The following is a 14415-nucleotide window of genomic DNA, read 5'->3' as shown; positions in this document are numbered from 1 at the left end:
TGTGTGCGTGCCTGGGTGTGTTGTGGTTTGCCAACAGCCTCTCTAGGCTGCCATAAAATTTCATGATTAGCAACCTAAAAGCTTCCCTTCTCCCCCCACTCCTGGTTCGGATCGTTGCAATGGTCCCAGGCAGGCACTAAATCCCTCCTCACACGGTTTTCCAGCCTCTCGGAGCCGAAATGTGCCTCCACAGCCCCTGCCCTGGGCAGAGGCAGCAGGATGGGCCCCGCTGTGCTTGCCCCCAATCCAGGGGAGCCTTAGGGACAGCACAGGGAGCTCCGGGACACACCACCCACTCCAGAGAGTCACCCCAGGCCTGACCAGGGACGCGGGGTTCAGGACCTGCTCGTGCCAGTGCAGTTCCAGATCTGCTCAAATTCCTTCATCGCATGATATGGAGCAAGATCCAGGAGCTCCTGCCAAGGAAAACTGAGCCGAACAAGCGGGGCAGAGGGCCGGGGGCAAACGCTGCCCTCGGACGCGCCGAGCACCCGGAGCAGGGCAGGGACAGGCCCTCCCTGGGGAGCCCCCGGCCCAGCTGCGCCTCCAGGAGCCCTCGCTCCCCCCGAAACGGGTCCAGATTTCACAAGGTTATGGAATGGCATCCCTGAAATTAGTTCACAGTTGTCTCCTGACGCACCAGCAGTAAAAACCAACCCAAATTACCAGAGGCTGCTGGTTCCTTTTCTGTGTCACAGGCACTATTAAAAGCTCGCTCGCACAAAGCACCAGGGAGAGCCGCCGTGGAGCCAAGCTGTTCCTGCAGCTAAGCAGGATGCAGGAGCCACGTTCCACACATCTCCAGGACTGCTCTGGCCGGGAGTGCCAGCAGGAACCCAGCCTGGCTCGGGCAGGTCGCTTTTAGGGGGCAAGCACACGGATGTGGGGATGGAGGATGCAGGGATGCCGCGCGCCAAACGCAACCCCAAATTTTGCCCCGATCCATGTAACACAGCCCAGCACATCCCACAGGACACCGGGATGGCTGGAGCGCGGTGCCCGGCACACCGGGAAAAGGGCTCTTGCACAAGGAGCCTGAATCAGGGCTTTGTTACCCAACACTGCACAACGCCAGGGAGAAGATGAAGCAGCAACGATCAAGTAAGGAGCTGAAAAATATTACAAAATCTTAATCCCCCCCGAGACCCTCGAGGGTGCTTTAAATACGGAGAGAAATTGCCTAATTAGCTTTTTTTTTTTTTTTTTTTTAAATGGATAATTGCCTTCCTGAGCTTTCAGAGGCAGCTTAGCAACCTTTTAACAGAGGCGCAGCCGCGGCGCGGAGCGGCAGGACGGGGCTGGAAGGGGTTTTATCCCTTTCCCGAAGAGCTGCTGACAGTAAAACCTCCAGCACCACAGACTGGGGCTGTAATGGGCACTTGGGTGTCGTTAGGAAAAACACGATTCCGAGGCTGCTGGTCAATACGTGTTCACATAAAAGGCCAATGTTCTAATATTCATAATCCCCAGGCCCACGGGGCAGGGCTTTAATGAAAGTCTCTCCAGTTCTGGGCTCCACAACATCAAAGAGGCCAATAAAACTCCTCTCACACGCTGACAGGCGGGAGGCAGGCAGGGAAGGCAGTGCTGGGGAAAGGCCCTGCAATTTGCCTTGGATGGGGCAGCCCGGGAAAGGGCACGGAGCAACCCCTGTGCCCAGGGAAGGGGCTGAGCGCCCTGTCCCAGAGGCATGGAGGCACCTTGAACCTGGGAGAAGGGGTCTGGAAGAACCCTCCAGCCAAGAAAAGGGCTGGGAGCAGCACCCTCCAGCCAGGAAAGGAGCCTGCAGCACCACCCTGCAGCCAGGGAAGGGGCACAAGGCAGCCCGTGCCCTGGGGAAGGGGCTGAGCACCCACCTGCAGCCCCGAGTGCGGAATACGGCCCATCCGGAGGGCACCCAGGTGCCAGGGGCAGCCCAGCCCGCATCCTGCGCCCCTGGAAGGACAGGATGCAGCTGCTGCGGCGCGTTCCAGGCTCCTGCTCTGCAAAACAAGGCGGGTGAGGACGAGGGGGAGCCGCGGCGGGGGATGAAGGGCACCATTTAACGCCTCTCATTGCTAGTCAAGCCGTCATCCTGCAGAGGCACAGGGAGGCACAGATCCAAGGAACCGCAGCGGCGGCTCTCCCGGGGCAGCGCCACGTCCACCCTGCAGGTCCCTGTCCCCCTTCTCTGCCCGGCTCCATTTCCCCCCTCTTCCTCCTCCCCGGGGATGGAGCCCCCACTGCCAAAGGGACCTCGGGGGACAGCTGAGCTTTCCCTCGGAGCCGCACGGCTCCTCCCTGGGAAGTTTATGACCCGGGAGCAGTAAACCCGCCTTCCTCCCGGGTGGGATTATTTAATCCAGCAGCATTCAGAGCTGCTGCCGGCGGGCTCCGGGATCGCTCGGATGATCAGAGCCTGGCATCCCGCTCCGCCGGCCCGGCTCACGCCGAGAAGGGGAGAAGATTCAGCAAACTCCAGCGGACAACGTGCTTTATGGGATTTTTTATTTTCCCAGTCAGAACACGTGTCATTAGCGATTCCTCCTGAAAGGAGCAGCTGTTCTTTGGCCATTACTGCTCCAAAATTAACCAAGACGGAAGAATTCAATCGCATCCCTACTCCCGGCCCTGCTGAGGGCTCCATTAAGGGATTGGGAGCATCTTTTGCTTGGAGTTCACTGGCATCCACATGCCCGGGAAGGCACACACAGCCTTGAGTAAGCCACCAGTAAACCACAAGTAAACTCCACCACGGAGCAACCCCAGAGTGAATGTTATCGGCAGCAGCACCGGTGTGGGAGACGCTCCAAGCTGCCGGGCAGGAACCCGGCCAAGAACGAGGAGGGAGGATAATCTCCAGAAGAGCCAGCCCCTTTCTCCCTTCCGCTCTCAATCTCCGCGAGGATATTTCAAGGCCTCCAAAGAACAAAAAAAACCCCACAGGAGCAGAAGGAAACAAAACTGAACCGAAGGAACAGGACGCGGCAGGGCCGAGGGGCAGCGCGGGGTCAGGCGGCACCTGCGCGCCCCAGCCTCGCTCCGGAGCAGCTGGGAAAGGGAGGAGCGGCCGTAATTCCATCAGCAGCCCCAGCAAACAAATAATAAATAACAGGAACCAGTAAACAAAGCTGAGGCATAATCACAGGCTTTGTCAGAGCGAAAGCTGAGTCCAAATTTATATCCTCAGCACCAAAAAAAGAGGCAGTTCCCATAAATTCCTGTACCTTTGAGGGTGATGGATGGCTGGTCCTTGGGGTGAACAGTCCCGCTCAGCCAGGCGGGCACTGTGTTCATCCCAAATGGGGATCCCTGCTCTGTCCCTCCAGGGGATCCCAGGCCTGCACCCCACCTTTCCCTTCCCAAAAGAACCACTGTCACAAGGTACCACTGGAGGTCACAGCGGGCTTTTCCTGCAGACAAAAGTGCAGCTTTTCTTTGGAAAAGGCCCCAGGAATCTGGGAAGACGTACGGAGCTGCCTGGAAATTACCCTGCTTCCGCCACACTTAAAAAAAACCAAAACCCTTCTCCTTCTTTTTAAGAGGTGAAGCTGGGAACAGGGCTGGGAAACCCAACTCCAGCAAGCACATACCTGGAAGTTTGACCGAATCCTGGTGAATTCTGTTCTCCTCTCTGTCCAGGTGCTCCAAGCCCACTGCTTCCATCCTCACAGGGGTGTCCTCAGTGGCAGACAGAGTGGTGTACGTGCTGATCACCAGCATTCCCAGCCCAATCCACAGGATAATCTGCAGAGAGCCAGAGGGACAGTTAGCACAGGAAAACCAAGGGGACTGCTCCCCACGGCATTCCCACAGTGCCTCCACACAATTCCGGCCTCAGTGCAGCAACACGTGTCAGGGAGAGGAGAGGAGAGGAGAGGAGAGGAGAGGAGAGGAGAGGAGAGGAGAGGAGAGGAGAGGAGAGGAGAGGAGAGGAGAGGAGAGGAGAGGAGAGGAGAGGAGAGGAGAGGAGAGGAGAGGAGAGGAGAGGAGAGGAGAGGAGAGGAGAGGAGAGGAGAGGAGAGGAGAGGAGAGGAGAGGAGAGGAGAGGAGAGGAGAGGAGAGGAGAGGAGAGGAGAGGAGAGGAGAGGAGAGGAGAGGAGAGGAGAGGAGAGGAGAGGAGAGGAGAGGAGAGGAGAGGAGAGGAGAGGAGAGGAGAGGAGAGGAGAGGAGAGGAGAGGAGAGGAGAGGAGAGGAGAGGAGAGGAGAGGAGAGGAGAGGAGAGGAGAGGAGAGGAGAGGAGAGGAGAGGAGAGGAGAGGAGAGGAGAGGAGAGGAGAGGAGAGGAGAGGAGAGGAGAGGAGAGGAGAGGAGAGGAGAGGAGAGGAGAGGAGAGGAGAGGAGAGGAGAGGAGAGGAGAGGAGAGGAGAGGAGAGGAGAGGAGAGGAGAGGAGAGGAGAGGAGAGGAGAGGAGAGGAGAGGAGAGGAGAGGAGAGGGGAGAGGAGAGGAGAGGAGAGGAGAGGAGAGGAGAGGAGAGGAGAGGAGAGGAGAGGAGAGGAGAGGAGAGGAGAGGAGAGGAGAGGAGAGGAGAGGAGAGGAGAGGAGAGGAGAGGAGAGGAGAGGAGAGGAGAGGAGAGGAGAGGAGAGGAGAGGAGAGGAGAGGAGAGGAGAGGAGAGGAGAGGAGAGGAGAGGAGAGGAGAGGAGAGGAGAGGAGAGGAGAGGAGAGGAGAGGAGAGGAGAGGAGAGGAGAGAGAAGCAGTTGCTCCTGGCTGAGGTTCCTGTTCGGGTGCAGAGCCATGGGAATGGGAATTTCGGGGGCTGGAAGCTGTTGGAAAGGTGGCTCCTGCATTGGAAGGGCTCAAAAGTGAGTGGACGGGACACAGGGATAGGAAAATGCATATGGCAGACACAAGTCCTGCTGCAAAGACTCATTCCTTGGTATTCCCAGCATGAGAACTCCATGAACCCGGGTCTGGCTGAGCACAGAGGAGCCTGGCCTGGTTACAGCCCCCAGCGATTCCAGGGAGCTGCTCAAAAATCCTTGGTTTTGAAAGCAAGGGTAACATGTCCGCACACCAGACCTGGTCCCAGGGCTCAACAAGCTGCTGAGAAGTGACTCCCTGATTTCTAGAAAGCTAGGATCAAACAGGATAAAAATAGAAGGATGGAATCTGGATCCCATAGAGGGAAGGGCTCTTGGAATTTCTCTACCTCAAAAAGGAGAAAGTGATGAGCAGCAAAAGAATTTTTACAGCTTGTTATGTGATGACAAACTGATCTAAAAGGATCAAATTCCACATGAGTCATGGGAAGTGCTGGATGGCACTTGGACAACCTGGGACAGTGGAAGGTGTCCCTGCCCATGGCAGGAGGTGGAACTAGATGAGCTTTAAGGTCCCTCCCAGCCCAAACCATTCCATGATTCCATGACTCATCTGCTTCCCCCAATCCTCACTGTGCAGATTTACATCCCATTCCACAAAAAGCACAACAAAAAGATGCTTCTCAGTGTGGGTAAAACCAGGAATGGCCACAGGGAGCACTTCTACCACTGGAAGCTGCCAGAAAACTGCAAATCAAGGGGAGAGGTGAAATTGGAAAGAGGAATTAAAACACTGGCTCTTCCAGAGGGGGAGGAGGGGCTGATGCTTTCCTCACCCGCCTTGTGCTGAGGGAGGTTGCCCAGAAACATGGAGCAGCATGGTCAGAGCTGGGCCCAGGAGACCCCGGAGGGTCCATTCCCAGCACACCCCGCAGACAGCCCGACGCCTCCAGAAGGAAAAGGCTGGCGGGACGTGGAGCAGCTCTGGATCAAGGGCAGCGTGGCCAGGGAGCAGAGGCCAGACCTTAGAGCTGCTGCAGAGGAAACAGGAGCAGAATGTGCTGCCTGCCTTGCCCGGGGTGCACAAAGAGCAGATATCCTGCCATCCACCCCCCGGGCAAACGCCGAGTCAGCAGGTCCTGCACTGCTGCCCTGGGCTCGAGCTGCTCCACTTCCTCCCCTCCCACAATCCACGGCCCCGGCACAAATGCATTTTGTGCCTGGGAGGCTGTTCTGGCACCTTCCAGAAACAACAGTGGAGAGGAAGAGCGTTTCCACAAAGAGGATCTATTCTGGTGCCACAGGAACCAGGAGCAACGTGGGAGAGGAGGGAACTGTAGGAAACGGCTGAAAACATTAAATGCTTTAAAAGGATTTTTGTTGTTTCTTATCTTAGTGGGGAACCAGGGGCTCAAATGCCTCGGATTGAAACCCCTTTGATTGTTGCACATTTGGAGTTCAGCTGCGAGCTCCCGGAGCAGCGGGTACGGGCACACGTGGCAGGCGCACACAGGCCGGGCTGGCCCTGAGCCGCCCTCACCCAGCTCCCCCCGGCACGCCCCTCCTCACCTACCCCCTCCCCAACTGAAGACCAGAATAAAGAGGTCCATGATTTGGCTTAATTCCATGGAGATGCTTATGACATGGAAAAGCAGGCGGATTGTGCTCAGGGGACCACCAAGGCAATTGAAGGGATGGGAGTGAGGGCTGCAAGGACTCGGGGGCTCAAGGAACCCATCCAGGCAGAGGAGCCACCAATCCCCACAGCATCCAGAGATCCTGGAGCGAGGGGAGGCTCAGCACTGCAGGGCACTTCTGAGCCAAGGTCTGGTGCCATGGGAATGATCTCCCCCAGAGCCAGCAATCCCACCGAGAGCAGAGACCCTTCTGCAGAAGCCCCTCTCAGCAGACATGGCGAGAGGCTGTGGAAAGCCCTGGGGCAGGTCAGCACAGCCAGGGCCTGTCTCCCAGGAGCCACGCTCCGAGCACGGACGGGAATTCAGGAGAGGAAGTTTACGCGGCCATTTCCTCGGCCGGCCGCGCTCCCTCGGCCCTCCTTCCTCCCAGAAGATGACTCCAACTCTCCACAGCAGAGCCATTAGCTCAGCCCTTCTCCTGCAGCCACGGGAAGCAAACACGCTGCATTTGTGTGGCGTGACGCCATCCCCGTCCTCCTGGACATGGAGCGTTCCGAGGGACGGAGTCACGGCGAAGGAATGCAGAGCCCCGGTCACCGCCGGGTCCCTCCTCGGAGATGCTGTGTTTGGGGGGCTGTACCCCTGGATGTGCAGCTGGGGAAGGTGTGCTGGCCCCTGCGCTGCCAGGGAAGGGCAGAGGGAATCTCTTTTCCACCCGCACAGGAGCAAGCCAAGGGGTCACTTCCTGACCTCCGGCAGCTCCTCTTCCCCAACTGGGACAACAGCAACTCCGGCCTCCCTAGGAGGGGCCTCTCGGACAAGCTTGTGTCAACACTGGGAAGGCAACACCTTCCTGTTGGCAGTTACACACTCTGTTCACAGACCCCCACACGCCCTTCGGCAGCTCTGCCAAACCCGGGGCTGCCGGGAGCAGCGGGACGCGGACCTTTACAGGAACAGATGCTTAACCACAAGAAAGGGAACACTCTCCCTGCTTCACTCACAGCACTGTGTGCCTGACTCCAGCCTTTTGAACTGCTCTGGGACCTGCCTTTCCAACCCAACCCTTCCAACCAGGGCACTCCCAGCCCAGCCTGGCCGAGCAGCATCTCCAGTCATTCCCAATTCCCCAGCAGAAGCCCTTTGCTGGCCTACTTCCCTCCTTGCCCTGAAATCCTCTTCACTACTTCTGGTGCAAAATCCCTGATTTGTAGCCTCTGTTTGCACCATCTCCTGTAAAAACCTGACCTTCCATGTCACCACCTGCCCGACACTGGATGCTGCTGGGTGCCAGAAGTGGCCCGATAAAAGCAGCCAGTTCTCAGCAGCACAAGAGCCAAGATAACCCAGAGAAGTGCAAAAGTTGGCACTGAGGTTCGCTGCTCTGAAGGAGGCTAAAGTTGAAGGAGGGAAGGAGGGAGAACGTCCATGGACGCTGTTTGGACAGGGACAGGAAGGGAAGGACAGCTGAGCCCAGGGCTGTCTCCTCTCCCCCCACCTGCCACCTTCCTCAGGAGCTGACTTTGATGGAGTGGAGCACCTGATCAAAGGAGAGCAGGAATGAAGGAGGAGACCAAAGACAGAGCTCCAGGGAAAGAATAAATGAGCCTTTGCAAAGACCTGGAGGGAGGAGGAGAGGGTGGGCTCCGAGTTGGGCTGTGGAGGTGGGGAGGTGCTGAGCAGCCCGGCTCGGGCAGGCAGGTGTGTCCTCGCTCCAAGCAGGAATGCAAACCTGACAGGCAATGGATCACTCAGGGAAGGCTGGACAGCTTGCTGCCAGCCCCTCGAGGGGCTGATGCTTTAGATAAGCCCTTCCTCCTTTGTGGGGATTTCTGCAGGACAAACATCTCCCTCAGCCTCGTGACCGGGTTTGGGGTCAGGCATTGTGAGGGCCCCAGTGTCCCACCCCGAGCAGCCGGGCTGAGAGCTCAGCCTGTCCTGAGTGCAGCCTCGAGGCACTGCAGGGAAACGCTCCGGCTCAGCCGGAATAGAAAGCAATTCTTGAAAGTGCTCTTTGTTTCCCTGAAAAATCCAGGCTGGCATTCAGACTCCTGCTCGGGGTTTCACTCAAAGAAGTTCAGAGCTAAGTGTCAGAATTCAGAGTGAAAGCTGGAAAGTTGGACTATTTCCTTGTGTCAGGGAAAGCACAGGGAAGAAAAAAACCACACCCTGCTTAAAAAATTCACGTAGGTTTGCAAAGCCACAAGTCATTAAGCACAGAACAAGCCACCAGTTCTGTGGGCCCCACAAAAACGTGCTGCTCTCCCCTGCTGACTCCGCACTGTGCCCAAAATGTTATTCCCAGCCCAGCACTGTCCTGACTGGGACAGAGGCCTGTGAAAAAGGCAGTGGATTAAATTATTGTTAGAAAAAAAACCCCCCAAACCTGTTAATTTCAGCCCACGGTATTTGCAGGAGCAGAGAGATCAAGCCCAGCAAAGAGCCACTTTGTTTCAGTCCCCGAGGAGGCCAATTCAAACTGGAGCAAAAGGAAAAGTTAAACTTCTAACAGCCTCTGAACGACCCCAGTCCCTCAGAAAATCAACTCCTGAAGCAACACCTCTATGTGTGTGTTCCTTTTTACTATTATTTTGGTTGAAAGCAGAAGGCTGAGGGTCGGCAGCACAAACCACATCGTGGAGCCCTGTTTGTTTTACCCAGCCCGGGCAGGTCGGGATGTGAGGCTTTAAGGTTTTACAGGCTGCCTGGATTTCCTGTTCTGAGGATCCAAAACCTGAATCCCACCAGGAGGAGGACTGGAAGCAGCATTTCATGCACAAAATGACTGTTTCACTTGCTGCTGGAAGGACGGAAAGAGCTGGTGTTCCAACTTGGGCCAGCACCTCTGCCACTGTCTGTGCATCCCTAAGATGAACACCCACCCAGAACAGCTCCCACATGTACTGGGCAGACTGGAGGGGGAGGCTGGAGGAGGTGCTGAGCAGTTTCTCTGCTGCAGCCAAATGGAGCACGTTCCCAGGCTCTGCAGAGGGCTTAGGGGGATGTCAAGCAGCATCAGCACTGACCTGTGAACAAAGCGCATTCTTGTGGATCTTCTTGTAAATAAGAGCTGGGCAGATGAAACAAATGAGGCTTCCCATGGTTGCACCTGTCAGGCCCAGGACTGTTTCCACTGGGGAAGAAGAGGAAAAGTCAGCAAAGGTCTTTTCCAGGAGTGCCAGAGCAGCAGCACGGGACGGCTGCCAGAGCCCCTGGGCAGGATGGGGTGTGAGTCTGGTCACCCCAGCCAGGAAAACAAGTAACAGAGACCAGAGAAAGCAGCCAGCCCTTGTTCCCAGCTCCTCACTCACCATTAGGGATCATGATGCCTCCGACCATGGTTCCAAACACAACAGCCAAAGTCAGGGCTTTGAACCGCAGTGGGGGCATGTAGCCCCCGGCAGCGAAGGTGCCATCCTTCTGCTGGGAGGGGAAGGGTGGAGGAGGAGAGTTTAGCTCCTTTATCACAGTCACCAGCCCCTCAGCAATTCCCTCAGCCCCCCAGCAATTCCCTCAGCAATGCTCCCTGCAGCTCCAGCCCATCCCGAATGTGATCCCCTCAGCTGCACCCCACTCCCCGTGCAGGGACTCAGAGAGCAGCCCAAGGCTAAGGGCAGGAGGAGGGAGCACAGGGCTGCAGCAGGAGGGAGCAGTCACAGGCGAAGAGCTCTGGCTTTGCTAGGGAGGTGCTCCCCAGCAGCTCTGGGAGCAGGGCCATGTTCGCAGAGCTAGGCCACAGGAGCAGCTCCTCCGACTGGGAGGACACCCCAGGGAGATGGCAGGGGAGGATGGGTGCTGCTGGGCAGCTGCTGGAGGAATTCCAGAGGCCCTCTGCTTCCCACCCCATCCCATCCCACCCCTCGAGTGGGAGATGTGGAAGGCAGAGGCCCCAGTGTGCCCTGCAGACCCGGCAGGTCCCGGCTCTGCTGCTGCACAGATGGGAGAAGAAGGCAAAGCGACACCTTCAGAGCCCAGCCAGCCACGAGCTGAGCCCAGGCGAGATCCAAAGTGTTCCCAAGTGTTTCCAGCGCTTCCTCCTCTGCACCCGCTGGCTCTCACCGACTGTCTGCCCCCATCCTCAGGCCCTCCCAACGTGAGAAAAGAGCCGGGGGCTTCTCACAGGCAGAAGTGGCAGGATTTAGAGCTATAAATTGCTCAAGTTTTATTTCCTGCCTAGGAGGTTTCTATTTATGCGGATACACAAAGGCCTCAGAACATTCCCACAATCTCTTACTGTTATTTGCTGAATCCCATCGGCGCGCTCCGTGCGCACAATGCACAGAGGAGAACACGCCACTGCCACAAGGGACTCACAGTCTCCAGCAGACAGACCAGCTTCAGTCACAAAGGCTGGCTGAGGAGCTGGCCCTGGGAAAGGTGGAACGTGTGGGAGAGGGCTGTATCCCATCTCCCACCGCCTGCCCCTGCACCGGGCCGGCACCGCAGCCTGGGAGGGGCTGCAGGAAGGGGACATCTGAACCTGGAGGGGAAAGGGCTGCTCCAGGGCTGCTGACAAAGGTGCTGGGTGAGAATAACGGAGCAGGAATGAGCAGGCACTCAAGGAAGCAAGAAGAAACGGGGCTGGGCTGGGCTCTGAGGCCGGGAACAGGAGCTTGAGCTCAATGAGTTGGCCAGCAAAAGGACGGCAGCTGGAGCAGCAGGAAATGAGGAGGCTCCGCTGCTTCCAAAAGCACATTTCTCCCTCTTTCTGAGGGGAAGAACCACCTCGGCTCCGAGCTGTGTAATGTGTCTGTGCCAGAGCTGGAATCCCCAGCAGAGCAGGGAGTAGCAGCCACAGGACACGGGCTTTACACTGGGAACTCCAGCCCTTCAGCCCATGGAACTCCTCCGCAGAGAGGACACAAACCTCCAAATGCCAGGGATTAACCACTGTGCAGAACAGGATTTAGAGATGGCCACAGGCCCCTGCTGCACTGTCACCACACCCTGGCACTGAGGATTTTATGGGAGTTGAGGCTTTGTCCCTCTGGATAGCAAGTACCTGCCACGTGCCATTATCACCAGAGTCTCATGGAGCCAAGGCAGGTTTGGGGCCCAGTCAGAGACCAAAGAGTCACAAAAACCCTTCAAAAATCAAGTTTCACACCAAGGCAGCCCTGGGATCTTACCTGCTGCTCAAAGAGCAGGGTGTTCAGTGCCTGTCTGCACGGCAGGATCATCATGGGGAACCCCACCGCCACCGACATCATGAATCCCACTCGGATCATCTCCGTCACCACGTTGGAAGGGAAGTTCATGAGGACGTTCCCAGCAATGGCTTCGGTGTAACTCACGTAGCCAAAGAAGCCCACCTGGGGAGGGGAGCGGGGTTGGACTCCAAAGCACCTCCCAGCTGCTCCTCAGAGAGGGGCAGCACGGTGCCCTCCTGCTGGAGCAGCCAAGTGGGAGCGTGAGGTCACTCCCACGGGCAACCTGCCAGCAGCCCCAGCACCCCGAGACCTGGGACAGGTTGTTAATCAAGAGTGGGAGCTGCCTAAAGGCAAGCTTCTCACCAAATCCAGGGGTTTTCCTGGAGGACACACTTTGCTTGCTGCCAGGCCCATGGATTGTCCCTCTCCCAACAGAGCAGCTGTCACAATTCCCTGCAGCAGCCTGGCTCATGGGCCACAGCTCTCCTCAGGAATTATTAACCCAGTTTTATTAACTGCTGCCTTATGAGGCATAACTTCCTTCACAACAGGCTAGAAAAAGCTCTCCCAAACTCTGGGCAGCAGCCCCAGCTCCAGGCTGGGCCTGGGAAGACCTGGGCCTCCACTCTGCCTCCATCCAAGGAAACGTGCTGCTCTGAAAATCTGGACTCTCCCAATGCCCCCTGTGCTCTTGGGTTCATCACCTCCCACCTAACTCTGCTTTCAGCACGACGGCTTATCTGTCAGAATAAATACAGATAAGCAGAAAGCAGCCCCAGCTGTAGATAAATCCTCATCCCTGTGGCCCCTCCAGATTTCTGGCAAGAGAAGAGAAGGGGAAGTTCCTACCATGATGTAAAAGGTGGTGACCACGTTTAGGGAAGAAGCAAATATGGAGCTCATGATTTTGACAGACGGCTCATCCAAGCTGTCGTAAGTAGGCAAGACCTGACTGTAAAAAAGGTAAAATATTTAAGGAAACCTGCAGAAAACAGGAGAAAACCCCCAATCCCAGCCCATTCTCTGCCTCAGCCCAGCAGCAACGAATCCCTGACACCTTCCCCCTCTGGAGCATAAACACCCGCTGCTATTCCACAATTTATACTGCTAATGCCAAGAGATTTCAGAACACTCATAACTTTTAAGTGTTGCAAAAATATTCCTGCTCTCCCCACCCCACCACGTGGAGCAAAACGTGTGATGTAAACATTCGGGTTCAGAAAGGGTTGCAAAATGAATGACCGTTTGTTCCCGGGGCTGCGGGTGGCTCCGGGCCAGCCCCAGTGCCGGAGATTATTGTTCTTGGAGCTCTCCGTGCTGATAATTAAAGCAACACAGTGTTTACAGAGGAAAAGCGGGAAGAAGGTTGGAGCATCCCACTGTCTGAAGGAAAAGTTAAACAAACAAATCGGAGCGCAGCGCCTGTCCTACTTCAGTTCGCTTCATAGAAAGCCAGGAGTGCCAGCTCCCCAGGATTTGGGGTATTTACAGCCTTGGAAAGCGTGGGGAATGTCCTTTTTGACATCAGGTGCATGTTTTAGCAATTCATTAACCTCTTGTTACTTGAATTCTAGCGGCTCCATCCCGGGATCGTGTTACGGGAGAAACTCTGAGGAGAAGGGGGGGGAGCGTGCAGGGAGATGGGAAGGGGTATCCCCAGCTCCAGTGGGCACAAAGCCATTCCCAGGAACTGTGTCAGGCTGAGGCTGAGCAGGAAGAGCCTTAACCCTTAATCCCTGAACGTCAAAGGAGGCTGAGCACGTTGGCTCCGGGACACGCACCGGGGCTGGAGGTACCAGCAGGGAGCAAGGCCAGCTTCCCTGGGAGCTCTCCATTTAGGATTCCTCCCTAGGAGTGAGGAGACTGACTTCCCAAAGTCTCTCCATTTGGGATTCCTCCCTGGGAGTGAGGAGACTGGCTTCCCTGGGAATCTCTTCATTTGGGATTCCTCCCTGCCCTCTCCACAGCCACCTCCATTAGATTAACCAGCCACATTCCAGCCTTCAGCCTCCAAGAGAAGGGTCCAGCCAAACATCCAGGCTTGGGAAGGAAAAAGGAGGGAAAGAGGGAGGCTCTGCAGTGTGTGGGATGGTTAAAAAGGTGATTCAGAGGTTAGCAAAATTAAACCTACCCAGCTGAGACTATATAGACAAAAAACATATAAAGAGAGAAATAGAATATATAGAGAGGGGAGAGAAAAAGAGAATACATAGATGGAAAGAAATAAAAAATGTATATAAATATTGCCCGTGTAATGTATATAAATATTGCCTGGGGACAGCGTATTTTCCTGATGTTTGGAAAAAACACACAGCTTTAGATTGGTTTTGCCACAGAAGTGCTGCCATGGAGCCCAAATTTAGGTCCACACACACAGGTCCAAACCAAACCATTTCCCTGCACTTCCAACTCCCAGGAAAATTGTGCTGGGTATTGTGTGGCTTCCTTAAGGAAAAAAAAACCTAAAAGGGATCTGTTAACAAGGTAAAGCTGCAAGAGAACACAATTCCCTTCGCCAGTTGTAATGGAGACATTAAACAGCAAGCCTGGAGCGTGCCGGGGTAGGATCTGAGCTGCCAAGAGAGCCAGTAAGTGGGAAATGATGATTTGGATCTTGGAGTGGGTGTAAACACAGCAGTCTGAGCAAATTTTATCTGTCACATTCATTTACTGTTGGCACGAGACCCGTTTGCTGGAACTACAGGGGGGAAGCCCGGCTCTGCCAGGCTTCCAGAGGAGGATGGTCCTTCCAGAGGCCAGTCCTTCCCGTGTCCAGGGCTGGATTTACACTGGTTAGAGCTGTCACGGTTCTGGCCAGGCACGTAGTGCTCATGTGCTGCTCTGGTGCTGCAGGAAATGCTGCTGGAAACCTGGAATAGCCTGGTC

At 56.0% G+C, this 14415-nt stretch overlaps 1 protein-coding gene across 3 annotated transcripts in view; it reads right to left on the bottom strand.

Annotated features, from left to right (window-relative positions):
• Positions 1–14415, bottom strand: part of SLC38A10 (solute carrier family 38 member 10) — a 30924-nt gene that overhangs the window by 7840 nt on the left and 8669 nt on the right. For 2 of the 3 annotated variants that reach the window (XM_082293838.1, XM_082293840.1), the window contains 5 exons: positions 12379–12481; positions 11509–11691; positions 9691–9802; positions 9406–9512; positions 3573–3726 (listed from right to left, as the gene is read on the bottom strand). In XM_082293838.1, coding sequence (XP_082149964.1) covers positions 3573–3726; positions 9406–9512; positions 9691–9802; positions 11509–11691; positions 12379–12481 — 659 coding nt within the window. The remainder of the gene's footprint in view (positions 1–3572; positions 3727–9405; positions 9513–9690; positions 9803–11508; positions 11692–12378; positions 12482–14415) is intronic. The other variant, XM_082293839.1, reaches the window with a different exon arrangement.

This window comes from Coloeus monedula (genome assembly GCF_965178545.1).
Source record: "Coloeus monedula genome assembly, chromosome: 19".
In the NCBI taxonomy this organism is placed as follows: Eukaryota; Metazoa; Chordata; class Aves; order Passeriformes; family Corvidae; genus Coloeus; species Coloeus monedula.
Note: the sequence above shows the minus strand (reverse complement) of the source record. Positions and strands in the feature narration are given on the sequence as shown.